Source organism: Tigriopus californicus, chromosome 10, assembly GCF_007210705.1.
Source record: "Tigriopus californicus strain San Diego chromosome 10, Tcal_SD_v2.1, whole genome shotgun sequence".
NCBI classification, from domain to species: Eukaryota; Metazoa; Arthropoda; class Copepoda; order Harpacticoida; family Harpacticidae; genus Tigriopus; species Tigriopus californicus.
Genome location: NC_081449.1, coordinates 9,928,591 through 9,954,272, shown reverse-complemented (window position 1 = coordinate 9,954,272; position 25,682 = coordinate 9,928,591). Strand labels below are relative to the sequence as shown.

The 25,682-nt window shown below is 41.0% G+C and overlaps 3 protein-coding genes and 1 long non-coding RNA gene across 6 annotated transcripts; 2 read left to right on the top strand and 2 right to left on the bottom strand.

Moving 5' to 3' along the window:
* Positions 1-9,084: 9,084 nt before the first annotated feature.
* Positions 9,085-11,722, bottom strand: LOC131888960 (protein maelstrom homolog). 3 transcript variants are annotated; one of them, XM_059237928.1, is made up of 5 exons: positions 11,704-11,722; positions 11,110-11,240; positions 10,507-11,018; positions 10,291-10,448; positions 9,085-9,697 (listed from the first exon to the last, which is right to left on the bottom strand). In XM_059237928.1, the coding sequence occupies exons 2-5, from the start codon at positions 11,189-11,191 to the stop codon at positions 9,175-9,177; spliced, it is 1,275 nt and encodes a 424-aa protein (XP_059093911.1). In that variant the 5' UTR covers positions 11,192-11,240; positions 11,704-11,722; the 3' UTR covers positions 9,085-9,174. The 3 variants fall into 3 exon arrangements, with proteins under 3 accessions (XP_059093911.1, XP_059093912.1, XP_059093913.1); XM_059237929.1 differs by lacking the exon at positions 11,704-11,722 and having other exon boundaries at positions 10,507-10,708; positions 10,763-11,018; positions 11,110-11,270; XM_059237930.1 differs by lacking the exon at positions 11,704-11,722 and having other exon boundaries at positions 11,210-11,322.
* A 5,712-nt stretch (positions 11,723-17,434) lies between these two features.
* On the top strand, positions 17,435-19,764 carry LOC131888003 (phosphoenolpyruvate carboxykinase [GTP]-like). Its single transcript, XM_059236762.1, has 2 exons — positions 17,435-17,683; positions 17,754-19,764. The coding sequence occupies exons 1-2, from the start codon at positions 17,637-17,639 to the stop codon at positions 19,624-19,626; spliced, it is 1,920 nt and encodes a 639-aa protein (XP_059092745.1). The 5' UTR covers positions 17,435-17,636; the 3' UTR covers positions 19,627-19,764.
* Positions 19,765-22,413: 2,649 nt separating this feature from the next.
* Positions 22,414-23,155, bottom strand: LOC131888700 (uncharacterized). The gene is made up of 2 exons (XR_009374150.1): positions 23,039-23,155; positions 22,414-22,967 (listed from the first exon to the last, which is right to left on the bottom strand). It is a non-coding gene; the product is annotated as an uncharacterized LOC131888700 (long non-coding RNA).
* A 557-nt stretch (positions 23,156-23,712) lies between these two features.
* LOC131888916 (guanine nucleotide exchange factor VAV2-like) lies at positions 23,713-25,682 on the top strand (the record flags this gene model as incomplete). The annotated part of the gene is given in 2 exon segments (XM_059237868.1): positions 23,713-24,125; positions 24,202-25,682. A coding segment is annotated over 1 exon segment (1,399 nt), but the record flags the coding sequence as incomplete, so codon positions are not given.

Sequence of the window (25,682 nt, the reverse complement as noted above, 5' to 3'; positions counted from 1 at the left end):
ATAAAAATTATCCTTTCCTCATAGGCTCATAATTTGCCGTCTTATTTCTTTTTGTTAGATTTTGGCATAAAATGCCCGTGTTTTGGGGATATTTCATGACGTTTTGCCTGTATTGAACAATATCAAATCGCTTTAAATGCATTTGTGTTTTTACGATGTAACTTCTTCCCATTTTAGGAACGTTAGAAATCTAAAGGGTTAACTTTTTCTGACTTAAGTTGGACAACTTTTGCTCCGCCGATTTTAGGTTTTTTTATATCATCACCGTCTCATTACATTGTAACAAGAATGAAAATGTTAGGTTCAAATTTCATTAAATAATGCAATGAAATATTTTGCCTCAAGGTTTTGGCTCAAAGAAAAAATGGATTATTTTTTCATCACACATTATCCTCTCTTATTAATGAGTTCTTTATATTGAACGTACAATACGTAAAAAGTTGGAGAATATTCATGAAACCGCCTACAGCATCAGACGTAATTGTTATAGGCAAGGTAAGGACAAAAAGGTCAAGATTGACGCAAAAGTGTTAAATACATAGAGGCTCTAACATCGAAGGTAAAGACACGAACGTAAATTCTAAGGCGTAAGTTAGTCTTCAGGCATGCACACACAGCTACACCAGGTTCGTCCTGTCCATAGCTTTCTTGAAGCTCAAGAAAAATGATTTTTCAACGTTTGCCTGGCAGCCCTGATATCTTGACTAGCAAATCGGGCGAAAGTTTCATCAGACTGCTGATGGAAAAAGAGCAAGTAGCAAGTCATCAAGGGCACCCATGTTCTACTTGTTTACAAGCAAAGCTTGGCCAAGTACTACAACTTGGGCAAGCTTAACCCAAGGAGAGATGCGCTCCTAAACTAGGGGGCCCAACGAGTCAGCTCAGGAAAACCGCAAAACGGGGATTTTTTTGTTCACAGTGAAAGTCAGATTGGCAGAAACAAACCAAGCATTGAACCAACGCCATGTTGCAGCGTCATTGTTGGTGCACATTGCTGCTAGTCCTGCAATAGTTGATTTAATTTGCCCTGGTTTAAAATTTCTTGCATAAGTTTGGCCACACCAATTTTCACCCAAGTGTTGGGACAAGTTCTTACTTGGACAAGTTAAGCACCGGACTACTTGCCCTGTCAGTTCTTGCTTCACATCAGTACTACAGACAGCCTCAATGTAATGACGAGATGGCGAAAAAATATGTCCTCCAAAACGGCAAAATATGATGTCATTATGTCCTCAGAAATGCCAAATAATGTCCTCAGAAATTTCAAAATAAATCCTAAGAAGTATATCTTTATTTCAGCTAGCTTTATTGAAAAGTGTATTGACACAAGATTTTTTTTACGTTCCCAATAGAACTGTTCTTCGCATACCTTACAGAAGAGTCGTAGGTTATGCACTAACTTGAATGGGTACTCGTCCTTTGTGTTGGCATCCTTTATCCATTTGAGTTTGGCATCTCGGCTGGCACACTTTGGAGGCATTTCTTTAATTTTCTTGTGTGGAGCCACAATAGTTGGAGCCAGTCAGCCAGCCCAGAAAGCAGCCTGCCTTGGCCTTCTTAGCCCTGCTGAATTTTTCTTTGAATTGTCAACATTAAAATAGTGCTGCCATATCCGTGTTTGAAAACAACATTAGGTTATTTCAAACGCAACAAAACTAAACCCCACATAATAAAATCACTTTGCGAATATTTCTAGTGCTATTTTATAAATATTATTTATCAAAATGATTATTTTATTAGCAAATTTAAATGCAAGCTTTGCCTTTTCCAAATGCTATTTATAAATGGGGTTTTAAAATGTATTAAAAATGACATCTCTGATTGCAAGCCTTTCAGATCCTAGTACATTAGCCCTGCCCAAGCCTTTACAACCATAAGCAATGGCTTTTGATTAAAAAAGTCTATTTAAATGTCACTAAAACAGCAAAATATGTCCTTTTTCGACGAAAATCCCGAACAAATCCCGAATCCCGAGAGCGACTTTTCTCCCCCTTTTAAGGATTGGAACAATTTGAGGAAACTTCAGAGAAGAGGGAAACTTGCCCTGGCCCATGGTGTATCGCATCAAGTACAAAAACCCAGGAGCAAGAGCATTAAAGCATTTCTTCAGAAACTGAGATGTCATACCAGCAGGACTAGGAGAACTTTGTGACTAAAAGATCATCTAAGTGCTCAACTTGACTAGCCTCATCAATCGCAACAAACTTATCTTTACTACTGAAATGAGCTGTTGCTCCTAAATTCTGTGGAGTTGGAAACACACTCGAGAACTAATCTCCAAGCATTTAGCCATAAACTTTGCCCCGAACTTCTAGAAATATGGACTGTGAACGACCTTCCCGCCAAATTGGCCTGCGCTTGGTCATATATAGCGACTCTGAGCTACTTTTCGAATTAAAGTAAGAAAACAAGGCATGTAGGTCTCAATTAGAGGCAGGTCATCTTTATGTTATTTACTTGTGAAGTGGTTTGTTTCAAAGTTATCTTGTCAAAAGCTTATCGAGCTGACAAGAGCAGGACAAAAATTCGAATTTTAAGACGTGACCAACATAACTTTGGACATATCTCCTAAGTTCCCTAGGCATAGCTTTGGGCTCAAACTTGGCCAAGTTCGTCTATTCAACGAAATCTTGTGGTCGTATGAAATGCTCATTTGGAATGAAGTTAACGGTTAAGAGGATAAGAATTTTTTGCGTCCGTTCGCAGTTCACGTCTCTAGAAGTCCGTGCCTCTGCATTGCCTATGGTTTCCCCATCGACCTTCCTGTTTCAAAATTGAAACCAAGTCCAGTTCTTCTAATTTCTACCATTAAAGACCAATGTTCATCTTTGAACTTGTACTCTACACCGTGGTCAAATAGAACTAAGACTAAGCTTTTGAATGATAGTGTGCATTGCCCGTTCAAAAATCCCACCCAAAAATGACTCGCCCATACACTACCCTTGCTAGTTTACCATCGATTATACTTGATCACATCCCAAAAAGATCGCAAAGTTGTCCAGAATGGCCTCCGAAAAAGTGAAACGCGATCTGATTTTGGAGCTATTCAATTCACGGAAGAAAACTTCAGAGATCGCTCATGTTCTCAAAGCCACTGTATCAAGAGCAACAGTCTTCAAGGCAATTTCTGAGTTCAAGGCCACTGGTAAGACTGAAAGGAAGGTCCAGGAGACGAAAAATTAGTGAAAACGCCAGAGCTTGTCCGGAGAATCAAGACGAAATTGCGAATAAATCCTGCCAGGCCATGGTACAGGTGGCCAAAGACGAGGCTGTCAGCAAGACCACGATAGGGACCTTAGTCAGGAAGGATTTTGGATTGTTTCCTTACCAAATGAGGCGTCGACAAGGGCTTTAACAAGCCTCTGTGACAAAGTGTTTGCTCCGTGGGCAGGAAATCGTCAAGCGATTGAGAGTGAGCACGCGCCCTCCAATTCTCTTGGACGGACGAAAAGCTACTTACCATCCAAGCCACACACAATCATCAGAATGACTTGGGTCTTAGCTAATGAGAAGCAGGATATCTCAATTGAGCTTCGGACATCATTTCAGCGACAAAAACCACTATCGGCAATGGTATGGACAGGAATGACCTTCGATGACATGAAAACACTTTTGGTATTCATCAAAGAGGGGGTCAAAATCAACCAAGCCGTCTATCTGGATATGTTGAGCGACATAGTTCTTTCTTGGGTCAAAGACATCTTTCGAGAACAACCAATGACCTTCCTACAGGATGATGCCCCATCTCACACAACAAAATTGGTTCAAATGTGGTGCAAGGACCTTATGCCCGACTTTTGGGATAAGTCTTTGTGGCCTCCCAACTCCCTTGATGTCAATCCATTGGATTATGCCATCTGAACTATTTTGGAACTAAGGACCTGGGGCATATTTGTACCTAACGGATATTTAGAAGAATGAATTAATAGTCAATAGTTGACTACGCATATGAATAAATGAAATGAACAAACAAAACAATTCAAAAATAATTCGTAAACCAAAATACATGATATGGCCAATAATTGGAATAAAAATATCTATTAATGAAAAATGAAGTATTTCATGCACAATAAAGAAATATGTAAGGCTAAAATGCTAATGATACGAAGAAGGGAAAACTAAAAAGCAAAGTGAAAGAAAAGAAAGACAAAATTTTAGCTGTCACTCTATCAATTTATAACACAACGCACTCAGACCGTCCGTTTGATCAAGATCAGAGCAGGGTTACTTCCAGCACCGCGGACAAAACCTGGGGAGAAGTTTCTTGCCTTGTTCACACTGCCTGTTAGACCGCTCGACTAAGCTAGTTTCAAAGTTAAAGTAATCATAATGAATTAATTTTCCATTGAAGGACAGAGAGAGCTCTAGCGTCGGGAGCGACAAGCATGGTTGTAGTTGGAGAGTATTCAGAGAAAGTACGAAAGGAGCCTAATCCTATACGGTTTCAAAAGCATTTATGAGCTCTGTCCCAACCCAGGTAAGGGTCAATTGTAATGAGCACTAATGACCTTATAGGCTTAACATTGGTTTTGAGAGCACCTTTAAGCCCTTCAGAATTTCCCTAGGTAAGAACAATTTATTCAATTTGTTTCTATCAAATATTCATAGGGAATATGTAAGCGTTGATCCAGCACCATCTTTAAAGTCGAATCTGGGCAAGTTTGCGGCCAAAATTTGAGATGAACCCGAAATTTCGAGATTTTCCGCACACATTTTAAAGAAGCTGCCGAATCTCCAGCCACCGTTTGCCATCTCTTGCCTTCTGCCATCTTGTTCAATAAGTCAGTGGACTCAAAATGCCTACCGGAAGATTGGTTGCCAGGACTTTTGGCCCATTCGCTAGAAAACAAGTGTCCAGTGGATGTTGTATTTATGGTCTTCGCCATAACCTTCGCTAAAGTTGACCACTCCCTGCTAACTCAAAAACTCAAACGGGCGGAGATTGGTGGGGAGGTATGACTATGGACCCGAGCATGGCTCACAAATAGGCATAAGAGGGTTGTGCTGAACGGTCATTCATCGGGCTAGAAGGAGTGACTTCTGATGTGGCCCAAGGTAGAGTCCTTGGTCCTCTCTTATTCTGTATTAGCATCAACAAACTGAAATCTCTACATGGGCCTTTATTCATGAAATTTGCAGGTTTACGGCATGAAAATCTTCCGCCAAATCAAGAGCCCCTTGGGTCGAGTCCGTCTACAGGCCGATTTGAATGTCGCTAGCGAATGGCCTGATCGAAATTAAATGAATTTCAATGTCTTGATCCGCATGGTTTAGGGCGTTGGTCGGAAAGCCCTTGAACTAGTCTTTGACTACAAAATTTTCGGAATTTCTCTTCTCAGGCAGCCTACGAAAGGCTCAACTTTAGTAGCCACTGTATTGGAATCACGTCAAAAGCCAACAAGATTATGGGTATAATCAAGAGGCATATCTCGTCGAGCGTCTTTTTAAACATATTCCTTAAGTTGTTCAAAGGCCATGCGCGACCCCTCCTCGGGTTCTCTTCCAAAGTATGGAACCCTCCCAACAGAGGGACATTGATCGTGTAAAGAAGGTGCAAGGAAGTTTGGGCAAAACTTATGGTACATTTCTTATCCGGACTGTTCATCTTCACTCTCTCTCTGCAGACGTTAAAGGACTTGACTTTTACGTACAAAGTGTACTCGAGGCTATTAGAGAAATCACCTCTTGGGGATGTACCATCGTTCTTTGCTCGTGAAGAATCAAATCGGAAGAGGACCCGGAAAGTAAAAAACGAGTCCCTTTTGGAACCATTGGTCAAATCTCAATAACGCTACCATTAATTTTTTGAGCGTGTTTGGAACATCTTGTCAATATCCCTGAGAAATTTGCGTACAATGAGGACGTTTCAGAATGTTTTTAAACCCTAGCCAGTGTTCCAAAGTCTTAGCACCATTTCAAAAAATGATCTGCTGTTCTGCTTTCCCTCTTTCATCTGTCTACGGAATGGCTAAATTCATTAAGGAGACTTGCAAATTACACAAATCCACATATTTGTTGCAAAAAGATGTGTGTCAAACTATTTCTTTTCTTATTAATGTTTAATTTCTGATTGCGTAATTGAAGATGAAGCAAAACCTGTCTTAGATCAATGAGCTTAATTAAAAAACGGTTACTTCCGGCGCCGGGATTTGAACCCACGACACCTAGGGAGAGGATTCTTGCCTTGTTAGCGCTGGTGTTACCTCCCATTTTTATGGAAATTATTCGATAATACATTGTAAGATGACTCCCCGTATCTTTAGAGCTTAGTTGAAGCAAAAATTAGTCAATTGAGGAAAGGGGGTACCTCATTCGATCTGAGTAGAGTTACATTATATCATGCAATTTGCGTGAGCATAATTTTTGTTCCAGTTATTCGATCAATTGAATGTAAATTGAAATTCGTAATTACAGGGACCTGGAACCAGTCTCATTTGAAGACGAAAGCAATGCTTTAACTCTGATTAAAGTTGTCAATTTTCAACGATTTTGAAATGCCATTTATCTCCCCTGGGGCCCACTTCCATACTCCAGTGTTATGAATGAACCCATTTTTTGAAGCCGTGAGTTTCTCGAGATCAGTAACTTCGGACTCGGAGATGTCTCACAGACTTTCAAGATATGTTTTCTGAGAAGAGCTGTTTACTAACACCACCAAAACGTAGTATTGCGAAAAGAAAAAGAGTAGTACGTAACTTTTAAAGGCATGAAGGAAAAAATAACAACTATTTAATCGCGATAGAAAATATTACTTTTCGTCATATTTTTTCAGATTTTACTTTTTCCAGAAGAAACATATTAAAAGCAACTAAATACGTGCTTCGACAGTGGGACGTCAGATATTATTGATTATCCCCAAAAGAACCTACTTACCAGTAGATCTGAAGCTCCAAGCAGACCTAATAACATACGTATGCTGGGGATGTAACTTTAGTTCCGCTTAATCTTAATCAGGGACTTCTAGCGATATGGACTGCAAACGGAAGCTAATTTTTTTTCTCCTAAACGAGTTCAGTTTAGCACTTCATACGACCACAAGATCTTGTTGAATGATAAACTTGGCCAAGTTTGAGACCAGAACTATGCTTAGACAACTCAGCAGATATGGTCAAAGTTATGTTGTAGACACTACATCAAATATAGCATAAAATATAATACATAATACAAATATCTAGAAGTCCGTGTCTTAACCTTAGTCTAAAAGATTTATGATCTCTTAACATGATGCTTTTGAAAAGTCGCATGTGGGATTTATTATGCTTTGTAAAAGAATTGAATCACAGATCCACGTCAATTATCTCAAAACAGAAATGTTTCGTTAGCATCACATTTCGTTAAATATAACATTATTACTCACAAGCAGACATACAAATTACTTACTAGTATACTATTTCTAGATATTCAGTTATTTTGAAATTGCTTGCCGTAAAAATTAGGTTCCCGAACCTCAAACTATTTGCTGCAGTTTTATTTTTCGTAGTTTCAATTACTTACTGACTTTGTTGTGTTACCGCTGAAGCAATGACTTCTCAAAAAAGTCGGCACTTAATTATGGCATTGAAATTGGCATCCTGAGACAATGGCCAGTATAATAGGTCAGTCCTTGAACAGGCCCTTACCTAAGGACATTTTGGACAAAAGAACTAGATCTTCAGGATCTTGTGAATTGGATTGGTCAAGTTTTTGTCTTTTTGCCCTAATCAAACCAATTTTAGGTCAATCTGTTTTTGCATCATCAGTTTCTATTTTGATAATAATGTGAATCCTGGTCATCAATTTCGATCTTGATAAGCTTGGTAGTAGTAGTGTCAGTATCTCTTCTTATGCTGATGATACAAAATTGATAGTTGATAGGAATGGTCAGGATTCCGGTTGTCTGGCAGAGGTCCTAGACCAAATCTACTCCTAAGTTGCTGCGAGTAACATGGCACTGAATGGAATGAAATTTCGCTCAATGACCTTTGGGTCGACGCCATTAGACACTCCACTATTAGATGATGAAGGTAAGGACATTGAGCAGGTCTCATCCATGAAGGATTTAGGTGTAGTCCTCCAAGGTAATGGAAAGTTCGATGAGCATATCCAGTTGAAAGTTGGTAAATCTTTTCAAACATGTGGTTGGATATATCGCTCGTTTAAGTCCAGAGATAGTATCACGATGCTAACTCTGTACAAGTCGATTGTTCAGCCACATCTTGAATATGCCTGTCCCATTTGGGCTCCAATTAGTTCAGCAGGTTTGCAAAAGCTCGAGCAGGTCCAAAGATGTTGGGTGGATATGGTATGTTTTTTTAATTTTGAAAGTATTTGAATTTGTCACCAAAATTTCTCATATCCCAAGGAGAAATTAGGTCAATTCCAAGAAACCTTTTTCGGGGGCACAGAAATCATCTGTTCTCCTCTTCGAGTTGAACAATTTTGTCCATGTTGTTTTTCTCTCTTTTTGAACTTTATTCAAATTCCTAGTCACAAATCCAATGGACTTTCGTTAAACACAGCAAAACACATACCTTCTTCTCTCAGCTTTGGATTGTTGTGCATGTGATAGGCACCCTTTTTAATACGTCTACGGATTGGATTCTGATGCAGTTCTTTTACATCATTTTCCTAATTTAAATCACCAAGGCCTAATATTTTGATGGCAAATCTAATCCGCGCTGAAATACTAGCTGGATTCTTGGATACAGTCGTCTCCTCTCCTCTCGTCTCGTCTCACTTGTCTCACCAAAAAGTGGTCAAAAAGCCCTATCAAGTATTAAGAGAAATACGCAAATCCATCTTAAGAGTCTTCTACCTCGCAAAAACCATAACATGTAATTTTGACCTTATTGATATATTGAATTATTTTTCAAATTTTACGCTCATATGGCGAATAGCTACCAAGATTTGTTTGGATACTTCTGAGAGACTTCAAAAAGGCTTTTGAACCACTATGGCAGTCGTCTCAATGGTGAGACGAGAGGGGTAAGCTGATCATCGAAGAATCCAGCTACTGTGAAACATGTGTTTCCAACGACTTATGCTGATGTTGAGCTTTTTTGCAAATTCGCTACATGGCTTCAAAGTTAGTTTGGTGGGAAGAAAAATAAAACGACTTCCAATAATTCATTTCGTTTGCAAGGTATTCTTCAAACAGACTTGATATTGGTCCACATAAAGTTGTTGTTAATTGTCTCACGAACGACTCACAGTTTCATCTTTACTCAGCACCGACATATTCTCAACGGCAGAGTGAAAATCTTCCACGCTAGATTCCTCAACTGTGCATCTCGTAGTATCTTTGCGGCGATGGGAAAATCGACTAATTACTGATAGAGTGGCTTGAGAGGTGAACGAATGGTCAAGCTCAGATGCAGTTGTTGTAGAGTCTAAATCTAACTCAGAGCACAAGGTAAGATCTCCAACGTCTTCAAGATCTAAAAAGTCTGCCAAAAAGTGGGACTCGATGTTGCCTTTCGAAACGGAAGTTGCAACTTCTCTTAATGATAATTTCTCAAGCGTAAGGTTCGCAAGTTTGTTCGAATTTGCTAGCTTAGCAGTAGCCTCTAATTTCGTGGAATCTGGAAGGCCAAGAGGATAATGACAACTCTCTTGTTTGGGAACACCCAATGCTTGACATGTCATGTCAAGAAAGATGAAGGCTCGGCGTGAACAAATGGCCCCAGCGCAAAAGGAATTCTCTTCGGCCTCATGAAACCTGGAAAAGAAACGTTAGCAAATAATTGATCAATGGAATACAGTATAAAATACACCTCATTCAATCTCACTCTGGTTTTCTTTTACAGAGCAAAAACCAAATCCCGTTTGCTTACTGTTTTTTCTCCTAAGTTTCAAAGCGAACGAATTCACATCATACGAATCCGCGCTACGACGTATATTGTCACCTTTGAACTAGCTTGTAGTTCTCTTTTTACATCAGACAGCAGGTTGTTTTAGAAAAAACGAGCTCGTACTCCGCAGTAATTGCTGATGACATCAATCCAAAAACAGGTTTTGATCTCCAATCATGCTAAAAGCCGGCCTGACCGTGACCAATAGGACAAGCTATCTATTGCGTTGCATCGGGTTTAGGACGAAATGGGTGTACACTAGATTTAGCGCCAACATGTGACTCAAAGACACTTGCAAATATCACATATGTTTGAGAATAAGTGAATAGAAAATGAGGCCAATTTCAACATGACTGATATCATGGTCACATTTTCTCAGTACTGCACTACTGATGTGTAGTTGGCCGAGAGAGCGGGAACCAAAGTACTACCCGGACAATTGAATTGAAAACACACAAACCTGCAAGACATGCCCGACGTGTATAAAAGAACATCTCGCTCAAGCAGCGCTTTGGCGATGGAGAGAGACGGGATTCGAAGTGCGGAGGCATCAACTTCAAAATTCATGAGATGATAGAACAAGACCGAGAGGTCATAACACTCGAAGTGAAAATTGGTCTGTAAATACATAATACAATCGCTTAAAACATATATGGAATCCCAAGATCGTACATACTTTAGCTTGATTCTGGAGCCACTCAAAGGCCTCTTTCGATTGGACGAGATTTTCTTTCGCTACAAAGATGGGCAAGTGCTTGAACTTTCTCTCCGCTTTGCAACGATCTTGCTCAATCACAAGATCTTGAATTTCTGATGGCGCTTGAAGTCGGACCCCTTTATTAGCATATTTCTCGCCCTCTCGTACCGCCAATATTTCGCTGAAACGCCTCAAGATAGCTTCAAAATCATCCGAAAGATCGGGATTGTCCAACCAAATGTGATGATATTTGTCCGAATACTCTTTCATGGCGCCTTTTATACCAATGGGAATGGGATTGGCGTCAATCAATTGATTGTAGTAACGCAAAACTCCTTTCTCCAGACTGAGTTCCACCAGTCCCATCTCGCACGGAATGGTGCCGCCTCGCTCCGTCCATGCCACCGTGTGTAACAAGATGAATCGGGAACTCTTCCCCATGTCACCTCTTAACCTCAACTGAATATCCCTGGTGGCACATTCCTCACGGTCTGGAAGGACAAGTCCAAAGATTAGTAAGCGAATTGGTTTCACCGCAATCCAACGAATTACATTCATTCAATTGAGAACGATCAGCATTACATTTTTCCAGCATTAGAGCCTGCTTCATAGCCACTAAGGAGCTACCCATGCAATCGAATTTTCCCGCGTGGCTCATTCTCATTTCCAATATGGACCTTACACAGTGAGTCTAGTCCGATCCGAATAACGAGCTGCAATGACAAAAGGCGGAAAGCGGAACCAAGCTGTTGTCACTAGATTCTTCAGGGCAACCAATAAGTTGTGGCAATGCCAGTTTCTATTCTTTCCATAAAGCAATTTACACAATTAAACCCCATCAGAATGGCATTGGGTCATTTAAGTAGCAGCTGACTGATGAGTTATACTTTTCAATACGGGGAAGACAATAACACACCGATAAACAACTCATAATATTTGTCAAAAATGTTTTCTTTGGTTTCGAAAAATCTTTTGTATAAATAGGAACCTTAAAATTAACAAATATGACTTCAAAAACAGCTTTTTCGGGCTTTAAAGTATCTTTCATGTTTGTCATGAGCGGAAATGTGGCAGTTTATAAAAAATGCCATGTTAGATGAACTATTGCTTTGACGGAACTGTAATCTAATCCCTTAAAAAGGAAATATTAAGCCCCAAAAGTTCAAGTGACCTCACCCAAAAAGATCATTACGTCATCTTCTTCTCTTGTTAGAACGTCCCAATATTCTTTTGAACACTAACCAATCTCTATCTACCATGACCTCATCTGTTGGGCCGAAGAAACAGGGCTGCCATTTTGAGCTTTTCAATATCACAAACAAAGCTCTTATCTATTGTAGATGTGGTTATACAACCTGAATGGTTTAGAATTTTGAAAACATGTTTTCAAAATTTGACATTGTTTTGGAGAATAGCCAACAAATGTGATCTACAAAGACAGAGAATACTGTCTTGTACAGCATTGACATATTCAGTTTGGACAGAAACACCAGAACTTTCCTTGACATTTTTCCACCATGCGCATTGCTAAGGAACAATTTCATAGCTTGCAGTCATAGCTCAATTATGTAGATTATTCTAGCTTAACTTATGTGCCTGAAAGGATTAATGAAAATTAATAAAGCCAATGAGTTTTCTTTCGAACACTTTAAAATGCTACACAACCAGTGACGATTCCACAACAATCATTGACAATTTTGAAAGAATTAACGGAACGGATTACAAAGTGTACTTGATTATTTGCAAAACTTGTACTAAAAATCTTCATTTTCGTGGTGTTTAAAAAAATGTAATTGTCTTTTCAATCCCGTGAAGCATATTTCAGATTTATTAGAGGTTAAACCAGTTGGCTTCTTCCTCGCCCTCTCAGCTACTTTTTAGATGAAAACTGGTTCAAAATATGTTAAAGAATAAGTTGTAGCTGCCCTGAGTCTTCTTTTTTCTCTGACTATTCTTTACCGGTTCTTTCCATTCGCCTTCTCTGCTCTGTCCACTTTCCTCAGCGGCTTACAAAGCGGTTCAAAGCGGGCCACACGCCTCCGTCAACGTGTTCAGCGGTTTGAAAGTACAACTCGAGTCTGAGCCATTGCTCGACACACCAAAGGAATCGCTTGTACCCCCAGAATGTTTTTGTTGCCCATCGTGCTGGGAGGGAACCGCCTCTTCTGCCAAAACTTGCAAATTCACACCCTAATCCTGGCGAGATCTCGGGGTTTTGTCTTTGGGCACGACATTTTCCGTTTATTTTGAGAACCACCAATGCAGTGTTGCTAGATCCAGAGAGGGGAAAAGCTCCACGCCTCAAGTTCTGTTTGAACGGACGAGTAGAAACTAACGGTCGTAATTTTTAATCGGTCTTTCAGGATGATGCAAAAGTTATGAAGCAAATATTAGACAGATGTTATTTAAAAGGTTTAAGCTTTACCAGATTTGGCAAAGTAAGTTTTTCTGCATTACGCTCTTGATTGTGTTCTCGCCGGGCATGTAGAGTTTCTAAAACTTTCTTCGAGGAGTCGACCGGGCGCATTTACCTACACGTGATTTGGGGCTCTTCATGACAAAAGCCCGAGTCCATGTTTCAGTCCATTGAAACGTTTGGGTCTAACGTTTTTCACTCTGAAATCTTGATACAAGAGAAGATCTCTTGTATCAAGATTTTGAGAGATTCGGAGACCCATTAAATCAAGAGACTGGGCATACGTTGATTGTGGTCGTGAAAGGCCCTCTATATATATAACGATACAAATTTAACTTGCTCTGAAAGGTAAGCCGGTCGCAAAAACTGAAGGAAAGTTGTTTCTTCAAAATATGAAATACACAAACTTGCGGCACTAAGAACCAACCTCAAACAGGCGTGTGGGTATGGCACAGCAAAGACTAGTAAAGAAACATACGGAAATCATTGGTACGATATAACAGTGCTTTTCGCCCACCATTTTCATACTTTATTAACAAAACGTCGTTTGTTTTGATGAATAAATTCTTTTAATTTTTGAATTGTTCCTTCAACCGAAGGTGTAACAACGAGATTTCACTTTTTTTTTGACGCAATATTATTTTACCAAGTACAATATTTTGTAACAAGTTGGGATCGCATTTTTCAAAAGAGCGCTTGTAATGGTCTTCGACAGCAATGATATTAGGGCATCAAACTTGAAAAACCCATGGCTAGACATCTTATTACCCGTTCATCACGGTTTTGATTTTAGCTATTTAATTTCTTCCCATAGTATTCCTATATAATAACAAAAGTAAGATACAACAGTTACGTTACAAGGCCCAATCTGTCGTCAAAAGTGCGCAAACATGTAATATCAACTCTTAGTTATACCTAGAGGGCATCAAAACTTTACTTTGAATATTTGCTTGAAGCATTAGAAAAGTCGAAATTACAGTACGCGTACTAAATTATTGCAATTTTCTAAACTGACCGTAATAGCTGATACTTTATTACTAACCAAGTCATGTTCATTGATGTTTAAGTGCTAGTTTTGTCTTTAAACAAATCAAGAAAGCTATCTTTTAAAACATAAACATTATGAAGAAAAATGAAATGGCTGATCCCATCAATTATTGTACGGTATTCAGACAAAGTACCAAAGGTATCTGATACTGTACGTTTTCTAAAGCATTCATCAGCTTTGTCCCAACCCAGAATTTAGCGTTTTGAGAGCACCTTCAAGCCCTCGAGAACCCAGGCTAGTTAGAACAATGAAGTCCAATTCTCTTCTTTCTTGGGCTCCATCATTGTTCTATTTGCTGCCCTCAAGTATTTGTAGGGAGTATGTAGGCGTTGATCAAGTATCAGGATTTAAGTCAAATTTTGATTAGTCTTTGACTAAAATTCCTGATCAACCTTATATTCAAGGGCTAGCCAGATCTGTCAACTCTAATTCATTGGTCGATCAAATCATATATGAAAATGAAAGTTAAGTAAAATGAAGAAATTTTTTGTCTTGAACTGCTGGGATTCCAATCCCAGTAGCGGAAAGGAAGTCCACAAAACAAGAAAAGAATATGAAAATCATCTTCCATGATGAATCCAAATGAAATGCACCCAAAACGTTGATCAGAATCAATGCGAATACAATATGTAGCCCAAAATTGCTTGTGAGAATTTCCCACAAATCTGGCAATAATTTCAAGTTTCAAAATGTGCCAAATATTGATGTGAAGCTTCATCTTTCAAACGGGGGATCTCTCCACCACTGACCATGATCCATGGCATAGCAAAGATATACTTGCAATTATAAAATATTTTGTGTCAGTTGCCACTCATTTAAAGACAAATGTTATAAACGGAAAGTCCATGGAAAAAAACATTATAGTCTTTAATCAGCTCAAGAATGGGATGTCCTAAGGAAAATGTCCTTTTCTTTGTGGATGAAAATTGGAAATTTTCTGGTCTCTTTGCCTACACCCATTAGGAATGTGGCGTGATCAAGGAAACTTCTGCTATCATAATGTATCTTGTGATGGGAAGTTACCAGGTCAAAATTCAACTTTGAGACCTCAATTTATAATAGATTATTCCCATGGGATCTGTCAATTTGGGATTTGAGGAAAAACAAAATGATCCAGGTGGATTTATTCAACTGATGAAAAAGTAATGTTTGAGTTGAAGGTGGGCATCATTAAGGCTGTTTTAGATTAAAGCAAAAAAGATCTTTGAGGTCATAAACAATAAAATTGGGATTGAGTCAGTTACTTACAAAAAGGGCCCACCGCTTGGATGTCTTAATAGACACCCATGGGTGAATTTTGTGACCATGGCAATATTGGCTAATCGTTCAGGAAAGATCAGTTTAACATGATAGGTCAGCCTCTAAGGCCTCCATACCTAAATTCAGCCATGCTGTCTCAATACGTTCAAAAAGCCCTGTAAATTAGAGACAGGTGAAATTAAGAAATTTCGATAGTTCGGCTTGAAAAAATGTAGAAAGCTGGAATTGAAGGCATCCCTGCAACTTTTCCTTAAAACATATCATTAGCTGCTATTTTCGTGGCTTATCCGCTTCACCGCTTGTCCGCTTGACCCCTTCCAAGAACCTATTAGATTATGTGTCGACCGAAATTCTCAACTCAGATTGGTTGAGGCATAAGGCAAAGCGGTCAAGCGGTCAAGGGGATAAGCCATGAAAATATCTGCTATTATAAGACTCTTCTTTAAGTTTCTATTTTGCTCGATACGACCTCGTTTGAAAGTGCAAAACTTATGCACCCATACTGTATTCACTTGGAACTGAACTACTGAGTTTTCGTTTAAAGAACCGTATTATGAAATCTTTGAACTTGCTTGCCACTTCCAACGTTTTCATCCTGAATAGCAATTTCGTGTACTTTTGGACTTGCTAAGTGTAATCGTGAGACCCTAAGAGTTGATGGTACCCAGAAGCCTGTACATCTCCGCCCGCCCGTCAACGTGGTACTTGAACACATAGATCAGAATTAAATGACTTTGTTTCACTATTTATACATCAGACCATACATTTATGGCATATATCCTAAGAAAATATTAGCAATACATCACAACAGATCTTATGACGTTTGTATCACAGAAGCCAAAAACAATCAATCACGTCCTTCTCTTACCCACGTGATTGAAACTTTGCATATGTGCTTTCAATAGACTATCACTGGGTGGGGCAGCGACAATAGTATCACCAACTGACACAGACTTATTTTCTGTAATTTCGCTGACTGGCAGGTCTTGTGATCGAACGAGTCTGGAATTACTCTTTTTTAGAGTCAAAATACCAATGATCAGAAGTATAGATCAACAAGGTTGGAGCATTTTTAGTAGAGCGATGTTTCTTTATATTGGGGGATCGAAGATTTCAAAACACTCGTTACTCTTGGTGTGCCTATGTTTCTTTCACCGGTTTTATAATTTCATCTTTTGATCCTTAGCACAGAAGCACACCTTTTGACGAGTGCATTTCTCTTCACAACTTTTGAAAGTAATTTCAATAAAGAACACCATTCTTTTGGATTTTGGTACGGAATGGTGGCCGGATGGTTGGTTTCCTATATCAAAGGAACTGAACCTGCGCACCAACGAACAACACAAGCCCTTTTAACTTTATAAAAATCATCAAGGTAACTCTAATCAAATCTAAGTTCATCCCAAGTAGAGCTCGGTGCACAAATACTTTTCCACGATTTATTTTCCTCGTCATCTTCTTTCTTTGTTTTTGTTACAGTTGATGGAGGGTTTTGTCCAAGTTCGAAATCAACACGAGTTGAGAGTACTTTTTGATCAACTGATGTGTTATAAATAAGAACGAGACGATCGACGGTACAGGAGTTGCCTTAGTAACAATGAGCTTTTTCATGGATCATGCTGCGTGCATGCATGCGTTTGTTTTGGTCTCCTTTCTTGAAACACATTCAGGTTCCTTCCACGGAAAAAACCAGTCACATTAGCACCAAGAGCTTGTGTTCATCCGGAGTTTTTTTTATGGAAGGAAAGTGTACTCCAAAATACAGCAGAGGTCTCGAAAAACATTGGCCAGACCGAATGACCCGAGTTCGCCGCCGACTTCACCAGAAACTGATTCATCCCACGAAGTATGTCAAAGAACGTTTGCCCACCTGGAGGACACTAGTCTCGATCGCCCTCCAATCCAGTCGTTCGTTCGCCTGTTGGAACCTTCTCGTAGAAGTAAAGAAGTGGGGGATGGTGCTGGACGGTACCAGTTCGATCCGACTTCGGATGTTGTTCTTCTTCTCTTGGAACCGCTCAAAACTGGATTCCAGCCAATGAGAAGCATTCACGGCCCTTGTTCAAGGTGGTACCATAGGGTCGGGGGGCTCGACTTCAGCATGTTCATCATAACGTCAACAACAACCTCTTATTCTCCTGCCTGTCCCGTATCCAGCATCCAGCATCCACCATACCCTCCGTATTGGGGAGGATCTGAGTGCGCGCCATCTCCCCAAACAGGCATTATCAGGGCGAACGTTAAGCCGAGAAGCAAGTGTAGTAGTACATTCAGGTACACTTAAATAGGATCGGTTTCAGATGTGAGAGCATCACAATCGAATTTACTCTCACAGAGTACAGAGCATCTTTTTTTACATTGGTCGAAAACTAACAGTGAAGCACAATGCCGAACTTGTCCGAGTTGAATTTTGAGGAACGAACTCCTGTCGTGTAAGTTTCACTATTAGAGACAGTAACGTGTGGTTACATTATCATTATGTCATTCTTTTTCTTTCTATAGTTTTCGCCAGCTTGCTGGGATCAAAACAGGAGAAATCCCTTGTCGCGTATCCCATGGTTCATGGGAGAGTCTACCTACTCAAGTGGCCCCCTGGGTTAAGGCCCAGGTTGAATTATGTCAACCGGATTCTCTACACATCATTGATGGCAGCTTATCCGAAGAAACCCGTCTAAAAGAACAACTAGTCAAGGCTGGTGTTATCATCCCATTGCCCAAATACGAGAACTGCTTCTTGACCCGAACCGATCCCAAGGATGTGGCCCGAGTGGAATCCAAGACTTTCATTAGTACCCCTGAAAAAATTGAGACTATTCCCCCCACCGCCGAAGGCATCAAGGGAACTCTTGGCAACTGGATGGCTCCCGAAGAGTTGGATGAGAAAGTGAAACAGAAATTTCCAGGCTGCATGCGAGGCCGTACCATGTACCTGATTCCCTTCAGCATGGGACCCGTTGGTGGCCCATTGTCGAAGAACGGCATTGAGTTGACTGATTCATGCTATGTGGCCATCAGCATGAGCGTCATGACCAGGGTTGGCAGCAGGGTCATGGATTGCATCAGAAAAAGTGGAGAGTTCGTCAAATGCTTGCATTCAGTGGGTAAGCCTTTGGCTCCCGGACAAAAAGACGTCATGTGGCCTTGCAATCCCGAAGAAACCATGATTGCTCATCGTCCTCATTCTTCTGAAATCATATCTTTTGGTTCCGGATATGGCGGAAATTCACTTCTGGGAAAGAAGTGCTTCGCTCTGCGGATTGGTTCTGCTTTGGCCAGACAACAAGGCTGGTTTGCCGAACACATGCTTATCATGGGGTTGAAGAAGCATGATTCGGAAGAGCGACGATACGTGTGCGCCGCATTCCCTTCCGCTTGCGGGAAGACAAATTTAGCCATGTTGAACCCAACATTGCCTGGGTACGACGTGACCTGTGTCGGAGATGACATTGCTTGGCTCCGATTTGACAACGATGGATCCCTCCGAGCCATCAATCCTGAAAACGGGTTCTTTGGTGTGGCACCTGGAACCAGCGACGACAGCAACCCAATTGCAATGCAAACCATTTTCAAGAACACCCTCTTCACTAATGTTGCCATGACTGACGACGGCGGCGTCTGGTGGGAGGGAATGACCGAAGAAGCTCCAGCACATCTGATCGATTGGTTAGGGGACGATTGGACCCCCAACAATGGGAAAAAGGCCGCTCACCCGAATTCAAGGTTTTGCGCTCCGGCTGAGAATTGTCCCATCTTGGATGAAAGCTGGGAAGATCCCCAAGGGGTTAAGATCGATGCCATCTTATTTGGTGGTCGGCGACCCGAAGGTGTTCCTTTGGTTTCCGAGTCGCTGAATTGGCAACATGGCGTGTTCTTGGGAGCTGCATTGAAATCAGAAGCGACCGCAGCAGCTGAACACAAAGGCAAAATGGTTATGCATGATCCCTTCTCCATGAGGCCTTTCTTTGGATACAACTTCGGCGACTACCTCAAACATTGGTTGGATATGGGTTCCAAGCACTCTGCTACTGTTCCCAAAATTTTCATGGTCAATTGGTTCAGAAAGTCGTCTGCTGGCAAGTTCCTCTGGCCTGGATTTGGAGAGAACGTTCGAGTTTTGGATTGGATCATGCGCCGTTGTGATGGCTATGACGATATTGCCACCAAATCTCCTATTGGCTACATCCCCACAGAAGAATCGCTTAACACTGAGGGTCTGGGACGCATTGATTGGGCTGAGTTGTTCTCGACACCCAAGGACTTTTGGCTGGACGAAGTTGCGGAACTTCGTCAATACTTCAAACAACAAGTTGGCCACAGCCTCCCACAAGAAATTCAATCCGAGTTGGACGCTTTAGAAAAGCGATTTAATGCTTGAAGTTATCTACCATCGACTTAGCCGCCCTTTACATAGTGGTTTCCAAATTCACACTGCTAAAATAATGAAAGAAGACCTGCAATGCATGTCGTCAGAAAGCAATCAAAACTATTGTAATAAATGATAATCAATCAGCAACTATTGTACTGAATTATTGCTGGCAACGGACAGGCAAAATATGTCAAGAGCCATGTAAGAACTTTTACGCTAGCTAAGGACAATCTATACTCCATGGTTAACCAGGTTTACCGACTCTTAATGATTAGATAGTCAGACAACAGTAGCCTAACTGCTATCACGACCAAACTTGTTAATGATCACAACATCCACATTTGGTTTTAACAACGAAAGTTCTCACTCCACTTGTTGAATACAAAAACTTTTTTGCGGACTTCCCTCCCGCTACTGAGAATTCAAGACGGAAAAAGATTTTACTTGACTTTACATTCATATAATATTTGAACCACCAACGAAGTCTGAGTTAAAGGATGCTACTGGATCAACACTTACATACTCCCTACGAATGTTTCAGGGAAGCAAATTGAACAATGAAGGAGCCCGAGAAAGAGGAGAGTTTGACTTTATTGTTCATACCAGAGTGGCTCTAGTTCATACTAGCCTGGATTCTCGAGGGCTTCACGGGGGTCTCAAAGCGCACGTTAAGCATCTACGGTCACTGCAATTAACCCTAGAACCTAGATTGGGTTGGTACAAAGCTCATGGATGCTTTTGAAAACGTACAATATCAGATGTCTTTCATACCTTCTCTGAACACTATACAGTCCCAACTTTTTAAGTCTCTCCCAATAGGAGAGCTCTATCATTCCTGTGATGTTCCTAATCAAACATCTTTGGACTTATTCGACCTTTTACAAACCTGTTGAACTCATTGGAGTCCAAATTGGTGAAGGATATTCAAGATGTGGCATACTATCTCTGGATTTAAACGTGCAATATATCCAACCATACATTTGAAAAGCTTTACCCACCTTCAACTGGATATGCTCATCAAACTTTCCTATTCTGGAGGACTACACCTAAATCTTTCATCGATGAGACATGCCCTGGGCAACACCTGACTTGACATCATGTATGTCACTAAGGGATCCCTCGACCTTAACAATTTGATTCCCATCATGAATAAAGCTTCTTATCCAATGACGGATGAATTTGGAGGTTTAGTGATTTCCATTCTTTTCTTACCGCCGGCAGTAAAAAGAGATAAATGGGCCGTTTGGCCGGGTTGCGGCTGCTAGGACAAGTTTGGGCTGAAACGAGTTTATTGCATTGATTAGCAATACCATGGTCTCTATCATGGTTATTATGATTTAGAATCAATACATCGACACCTAGGCATACATTCTAATCAAAATATTCTTACTTTTGCAAATTACTTGGCAAATTTCTGTGATTCACGTACCAGTATCTCGTTAAATTGAATGAGCTATTTACTGGGTCGAGCAGAGCTTTGCCCTCCAAGACAGTATGAGAGGAGGAGGACCAGTTCCGTTGATGTAATGACTTGATGCTTGAAATACACAGATTGGACTTGCGAGTAAGCAATTAAAAATATTTTGAATGAGATGCATGCCTTGGTGTCTCTGCATCAACTGACGCATGTGTCTCTAGTTGCTCAATATTATGTTCTATATGTTTAATCAGTTGTGTAACCGTGCTAAAATGCACTCGGAACCCATGCTGCCGAGGTGGAAGGACATCACGGACTTCAAGAAACTCTACAAGTTTGAACTTCATGATCTTCTCAAACACCTTCGCAATATTCGACGTGAGAGAAATAGGCCTATAGTTACTGGGGAGCGAGTTATCTCCCCCTTTAAAAATTGGTACAACTTGAGCTATCTTTAGTGAAGATGGAAACTTGCCCTGATCCAAGATGCAACGCATCAAGTACGAGAAAACAGGAGCAAGAACCAGTGAGCATCTCATCTGAAACTGAGATGTCACACCATCAGGACCAGGAGAGCTCGAGAGTCTCAAGTCCCTGATGGCCTCTAAAGCATCCTGATCTGTGACTACAAGATCATCTCAACGCTCAACTTGACTGACCTTGTCAATCTCAACAGACTCATCTTCAGAGCAATGAGCTGTTGCTTCTGAACTCAGTGGGGTTGAAAACACGCTAGAGAACTGATCTCCTAGCATGTTAGCCATAGCCTTTACATTGCTAACGGCTTCCCCATCAACCTCACAAAGCCCAAAAGAGTGTTTCAACTTTCTCTTAGAGTTCGCAGAAGAGAAAAAAGGGAAATAAAGGAAAGAACAGATTTGGTGAACGAGATCGTAACTTCGTTCTGGATATAGATAGACGTTCAAAACATTGGCGGATGTCTGATCTACAGGTTAAAGACTCTGTGCAACTCATTAATTCAAATATTTTTTGGGAGGAATTTCTCACTCACTTGACAACAGGAATCTTCAGTGTGGACTCTATTCTATCTCTCATTGGGAGGCCATAAGCAGAATGGAGCTTAATCAAAAAATGGAAGTGCCTCAGATTTGGGTGAAGTGACATGAGTCCATCTTGCCATTTCAAAGGTTTTCCTCTCGGCGAGCTGGAATCTGAAAAAGATCTGGGAGTGATAATGGATCCCGAAGCAAAATTCAGCAAACATTGAGCGTAGATTGTTGCAAAAGTAAATTCAGTTTTGATGTTCTCCGAACGACACTTAAGGCAGGATGACACGTTAGTGCTCAAACGTAGTGCCAGGTCCAAATCTCGCGAAAAAACCGTCACTCTTGGTGCTCAAAACCTTACAGTTGGTGGCGTGACAATAGGTATTCATGATATATTAGATAATGATAATGATAAATGAAAATAATGATGAAAATGATGATAAAATGAATGATAAAGTGATAATGAGAATTCAAATTATACAGTAGTGCCGTGCCCAAGGCACGCATGCTCGAGCAAACTGTCCATCATTGTTTTACACCATTGTTAGCCCATCTCGTCATCCGTGGTTTTTTTCCCTGGATTTCTCTGCATAAGAATGTCTTTGGAATAAGGTCAGATCGTTCGCCCCAAATCATGATTTTTGTCGATCCGTTCTGGAAGTTATCTCTTCCTTCACTTCGTTTTTCAGGCATTGACGAGATCCCTTTTTGTTGTCAATCAAATGCCACGAGCAAAGGTCGCTTGTTGTTCCAGCTATTACGTTTTATACCCAGCCGTCTCATGACAATGATCCCAGCAACGGTCTTTCTTTCCGTGTTGAAAACCGTGAGGAGATCATCAATGGCCACCACCTCTAAACTTCACCAATCATAACGTTCTCTTTGGCATTTTCTCGTCGGACCAAAACACAGGTCATTAGTCGTACCTCAATAAAAAGAACGAATTACAGTTACAATTACTAAGGTAAAAAATAACAATTCGTTACACAACCGTTACCCGAAAATGAATGTAATCACGTTAGTTGTTACTTTTCCTAAGGTTTAGATGACCAATATTTTGGCTTTTTTTCCCCCATCGAAACCATGGGGACCTTTAGCCAAGCTCTGGCAGGTTCGTTTGTTTGTTGGTACCAGTGTCAGCGATGCAAGTTTGGAGCTTCAAACATGTTTTTGAGAAGCTGACCCTTCTTTCATATTGCTATATGAGGAAAGGTCAGCTTCTTCAAAACCAGTTCGAAACGCCAACCTTGCATTACTGGCATTGGCAGGCAAGTTTGTTTGCTGGTACAAGCGCTTGCCTAAATGTCCGAATACTTCTCTAAAAAATCGCGTTTTTTTTTTTTGCTTCAAGCAGTTCTAAAGAGTAACATTTGAAGACTTTGGGTCAACATTTTTCAACAACGAGCATTGGCATTTAATCTTGTTATAAATGTTCACAATGTATTGCATCAAAATGCTTTTAGGAGTCAAGATAGGGACCCTGGATGGGGCAATGATTGTGGAAGGTTGTCTGGCCACAGAAAATAACTTTTTAGCCAGTCCTTGACCGGGAAGGAAAACATGTGCCCAGAAAGCCTCCAGAACCTCCAGAAAAGTTTCCAACATATTGATATTGCATCCCATCTCTTTTCAGGTTATTTCCTCTCCCATCAGCTGGGCAAAGCAACTACCCACACACAAAAACAGATCTTTAGGGGAAGACCGAGACGAGCCGGGAATAGCGGGACGAGCGGGACGAGCGGGCACTTTCAATCGGTCTTTTCTGTTTATCCTCGCAATTGCAACGGATGGATGGACGGATGGTGATCTTCCTGGCCTCGCATGCACGCTAGGGCCATGCACTCCTCATCAGTTAGCAAGTCGCTCACTCATCCGTACCAAGCTGAACAGTGGATGATGTACTGGATGTAGTGGATGTGGTGGAAGCATAGCACGCATGCATCCATGCCCTCAAGCCTATCCAAGACTGACGCAGAACGACCGCCTACCTCTAGCCCTGCTAGATCTGCGGATGGAAGGTGGGGCAATTCTCGTTTCTCGGCCCTGCCAATTGCCAAAGCTGGCCGACCACCTGTGTGTAAGTAGTAAGTAGTAACCTCCATCACACCAAATTGGACTAGGATTATCCTCACAATACACGAGCAACTATTTTCTCTGAAGAAACTCATATTCAGCTGGCCTTAAATGTAACATCAGCTTGGACCGAGTCATCTGGGACGGGAAGTGAACGTTAACGTTCAACATGTCAACTTCAGAACTCTGGCGAGAGTGTGCCCAATGGTTGGAGAAGTTCAACGTGATTTCCAAACAGGACCCCGTTCTGTCCCCCAAAGCCCAGTTGAGTGATTTGATCGCTGTTCTCCGAGATGGCGTGGTATTGTGTCAATTGGTTCATTCCTTGGACCCGAACTCCATTGACATGACTCGAGTTCTATACGACTCCCCTGAGCCAGCCACAGGGCGTGCTGTCAATGATTTCTTGTGCCGCCACAACATCTTTCTTTTCCTCCACGCCATCATTGCCAATTTCCATCTGAATATGGATGAACACTTCTTCCAGCCGGAAGATCTGTATCATTGTAAAAACGTCGGCAAAGTCATAGAAACCCTCTCCGTGTTGTCATACTGTGCCCAATTCAAACGATCAGGTGTGCCTGGATTTCCGAAGAAGGAGAAACTTTTGCCCAAACGCCTGAAACAGGAGCGGAAGGTGTACGAGACCCTAAATCAATTGTACGGCGAAGCTGAAACCGAATATCTTTATGACTCTTTCAATCGATCAGCCAAGGATCTGGAACAGAGCCACTACGAGGATATCTATCAGACCATTTTCCCTCCTAAACAACCGAGATTATCGCTGGACATTTCGTTTGGCAAGAAATCAAAGCGAGCAGCCCCTGTCGAGGAACTGATTGACACCGAGGACAAGTATTTAGAGAACTTGATCATGGTGCGTGACGTGTTTCGAGATCCTCTTACTCTTATGTCCCCTTACCACAAGAGTATAGTTTTTTACCAACTTGATGATCTGATTCAACTTCATAGTGATATCCTATTCGGCCTGAAGCAAAAGAGGACTGACATCGGTCTAGTTTTTCTTGAACACATTCCTCACATGAGCAAGCTGTATGGGCAATATTGTGTGAATCTCCCCGTGGCCATGGAAGTTGTTGAAAGGCTACAAATGAGCAACACTCCGCTACGCAAACAAATTAGCGAGAGCCAGATTAGGGCCAAACCGTCAAGTTTCCCTCTCTCTAGTCATTTAGTGATTCCGTTTCAAAGGTTCCTAAAATACCATCTCTTACTAAAAGAGATATCAAGAAACACTCCGCCGGATTTCCCCGATTATTTGAACATTTCTAAAGCATGTGAAGAGATGCTCAAAATTGGCATGGACGTTAACGAAAAGAAACGTGAGCATGAGGACTGTGAAAAACAAATCCAAACCGATGAAGCCGATCTCAAGCTCATTGCCAATGTTAGCAACACCATCAAATTAATGCAGCTGCCCTTTGACTCCAAACTGTGCGACTTTGGGCGACTCCGTAAAGCCGGTGATGTAACTGCTTACAATGAAAACGGAAAAGTAGGCGATTATGTTTTTCTGTTTGACATGATCATCGTCCTGTGTCAAAAGC

Bases quoted from the DNA above. Each gene is read 5' to 3' on its own strand.
- LOC131888960 (XM_059237928.1), bottom strand. From the start codon at position 11,191: ATGAGAATGAGCCACGCGGGAAAATTCGATTGCATGGGTAGCTCCTTA. The intron at 11,019-11,109 runs GTAATGCTGATC...TTGTCCTTCCAG, and splicing joins GGCTCTAATGCTGGAAAAAT to ACCGTGAGGAATGTGCCACC. The intron at 9,698-10,290 runs GTTTGTGTGTTT...TTTCTTTTCCAG, and splicing joins ACGTCGGGCATGTCTTGCAG to GTTTCATGAGGCCGAAGAGA.
- LOC131888003 (XM_059236762.1), top strand. From the start codon at position 17,637: ATGCCGAACTTGTCCGAGTTGAATTTTGAGGAACGAACTCCTGTCGT. The intron at 17,684-17,753 runs GTAAGTTTCACT...TTCTTTCTATAG, and splicing joins GAGGAACGAACTCCTGTCGT to TTTTCGCCAGCTTGCTGGGA.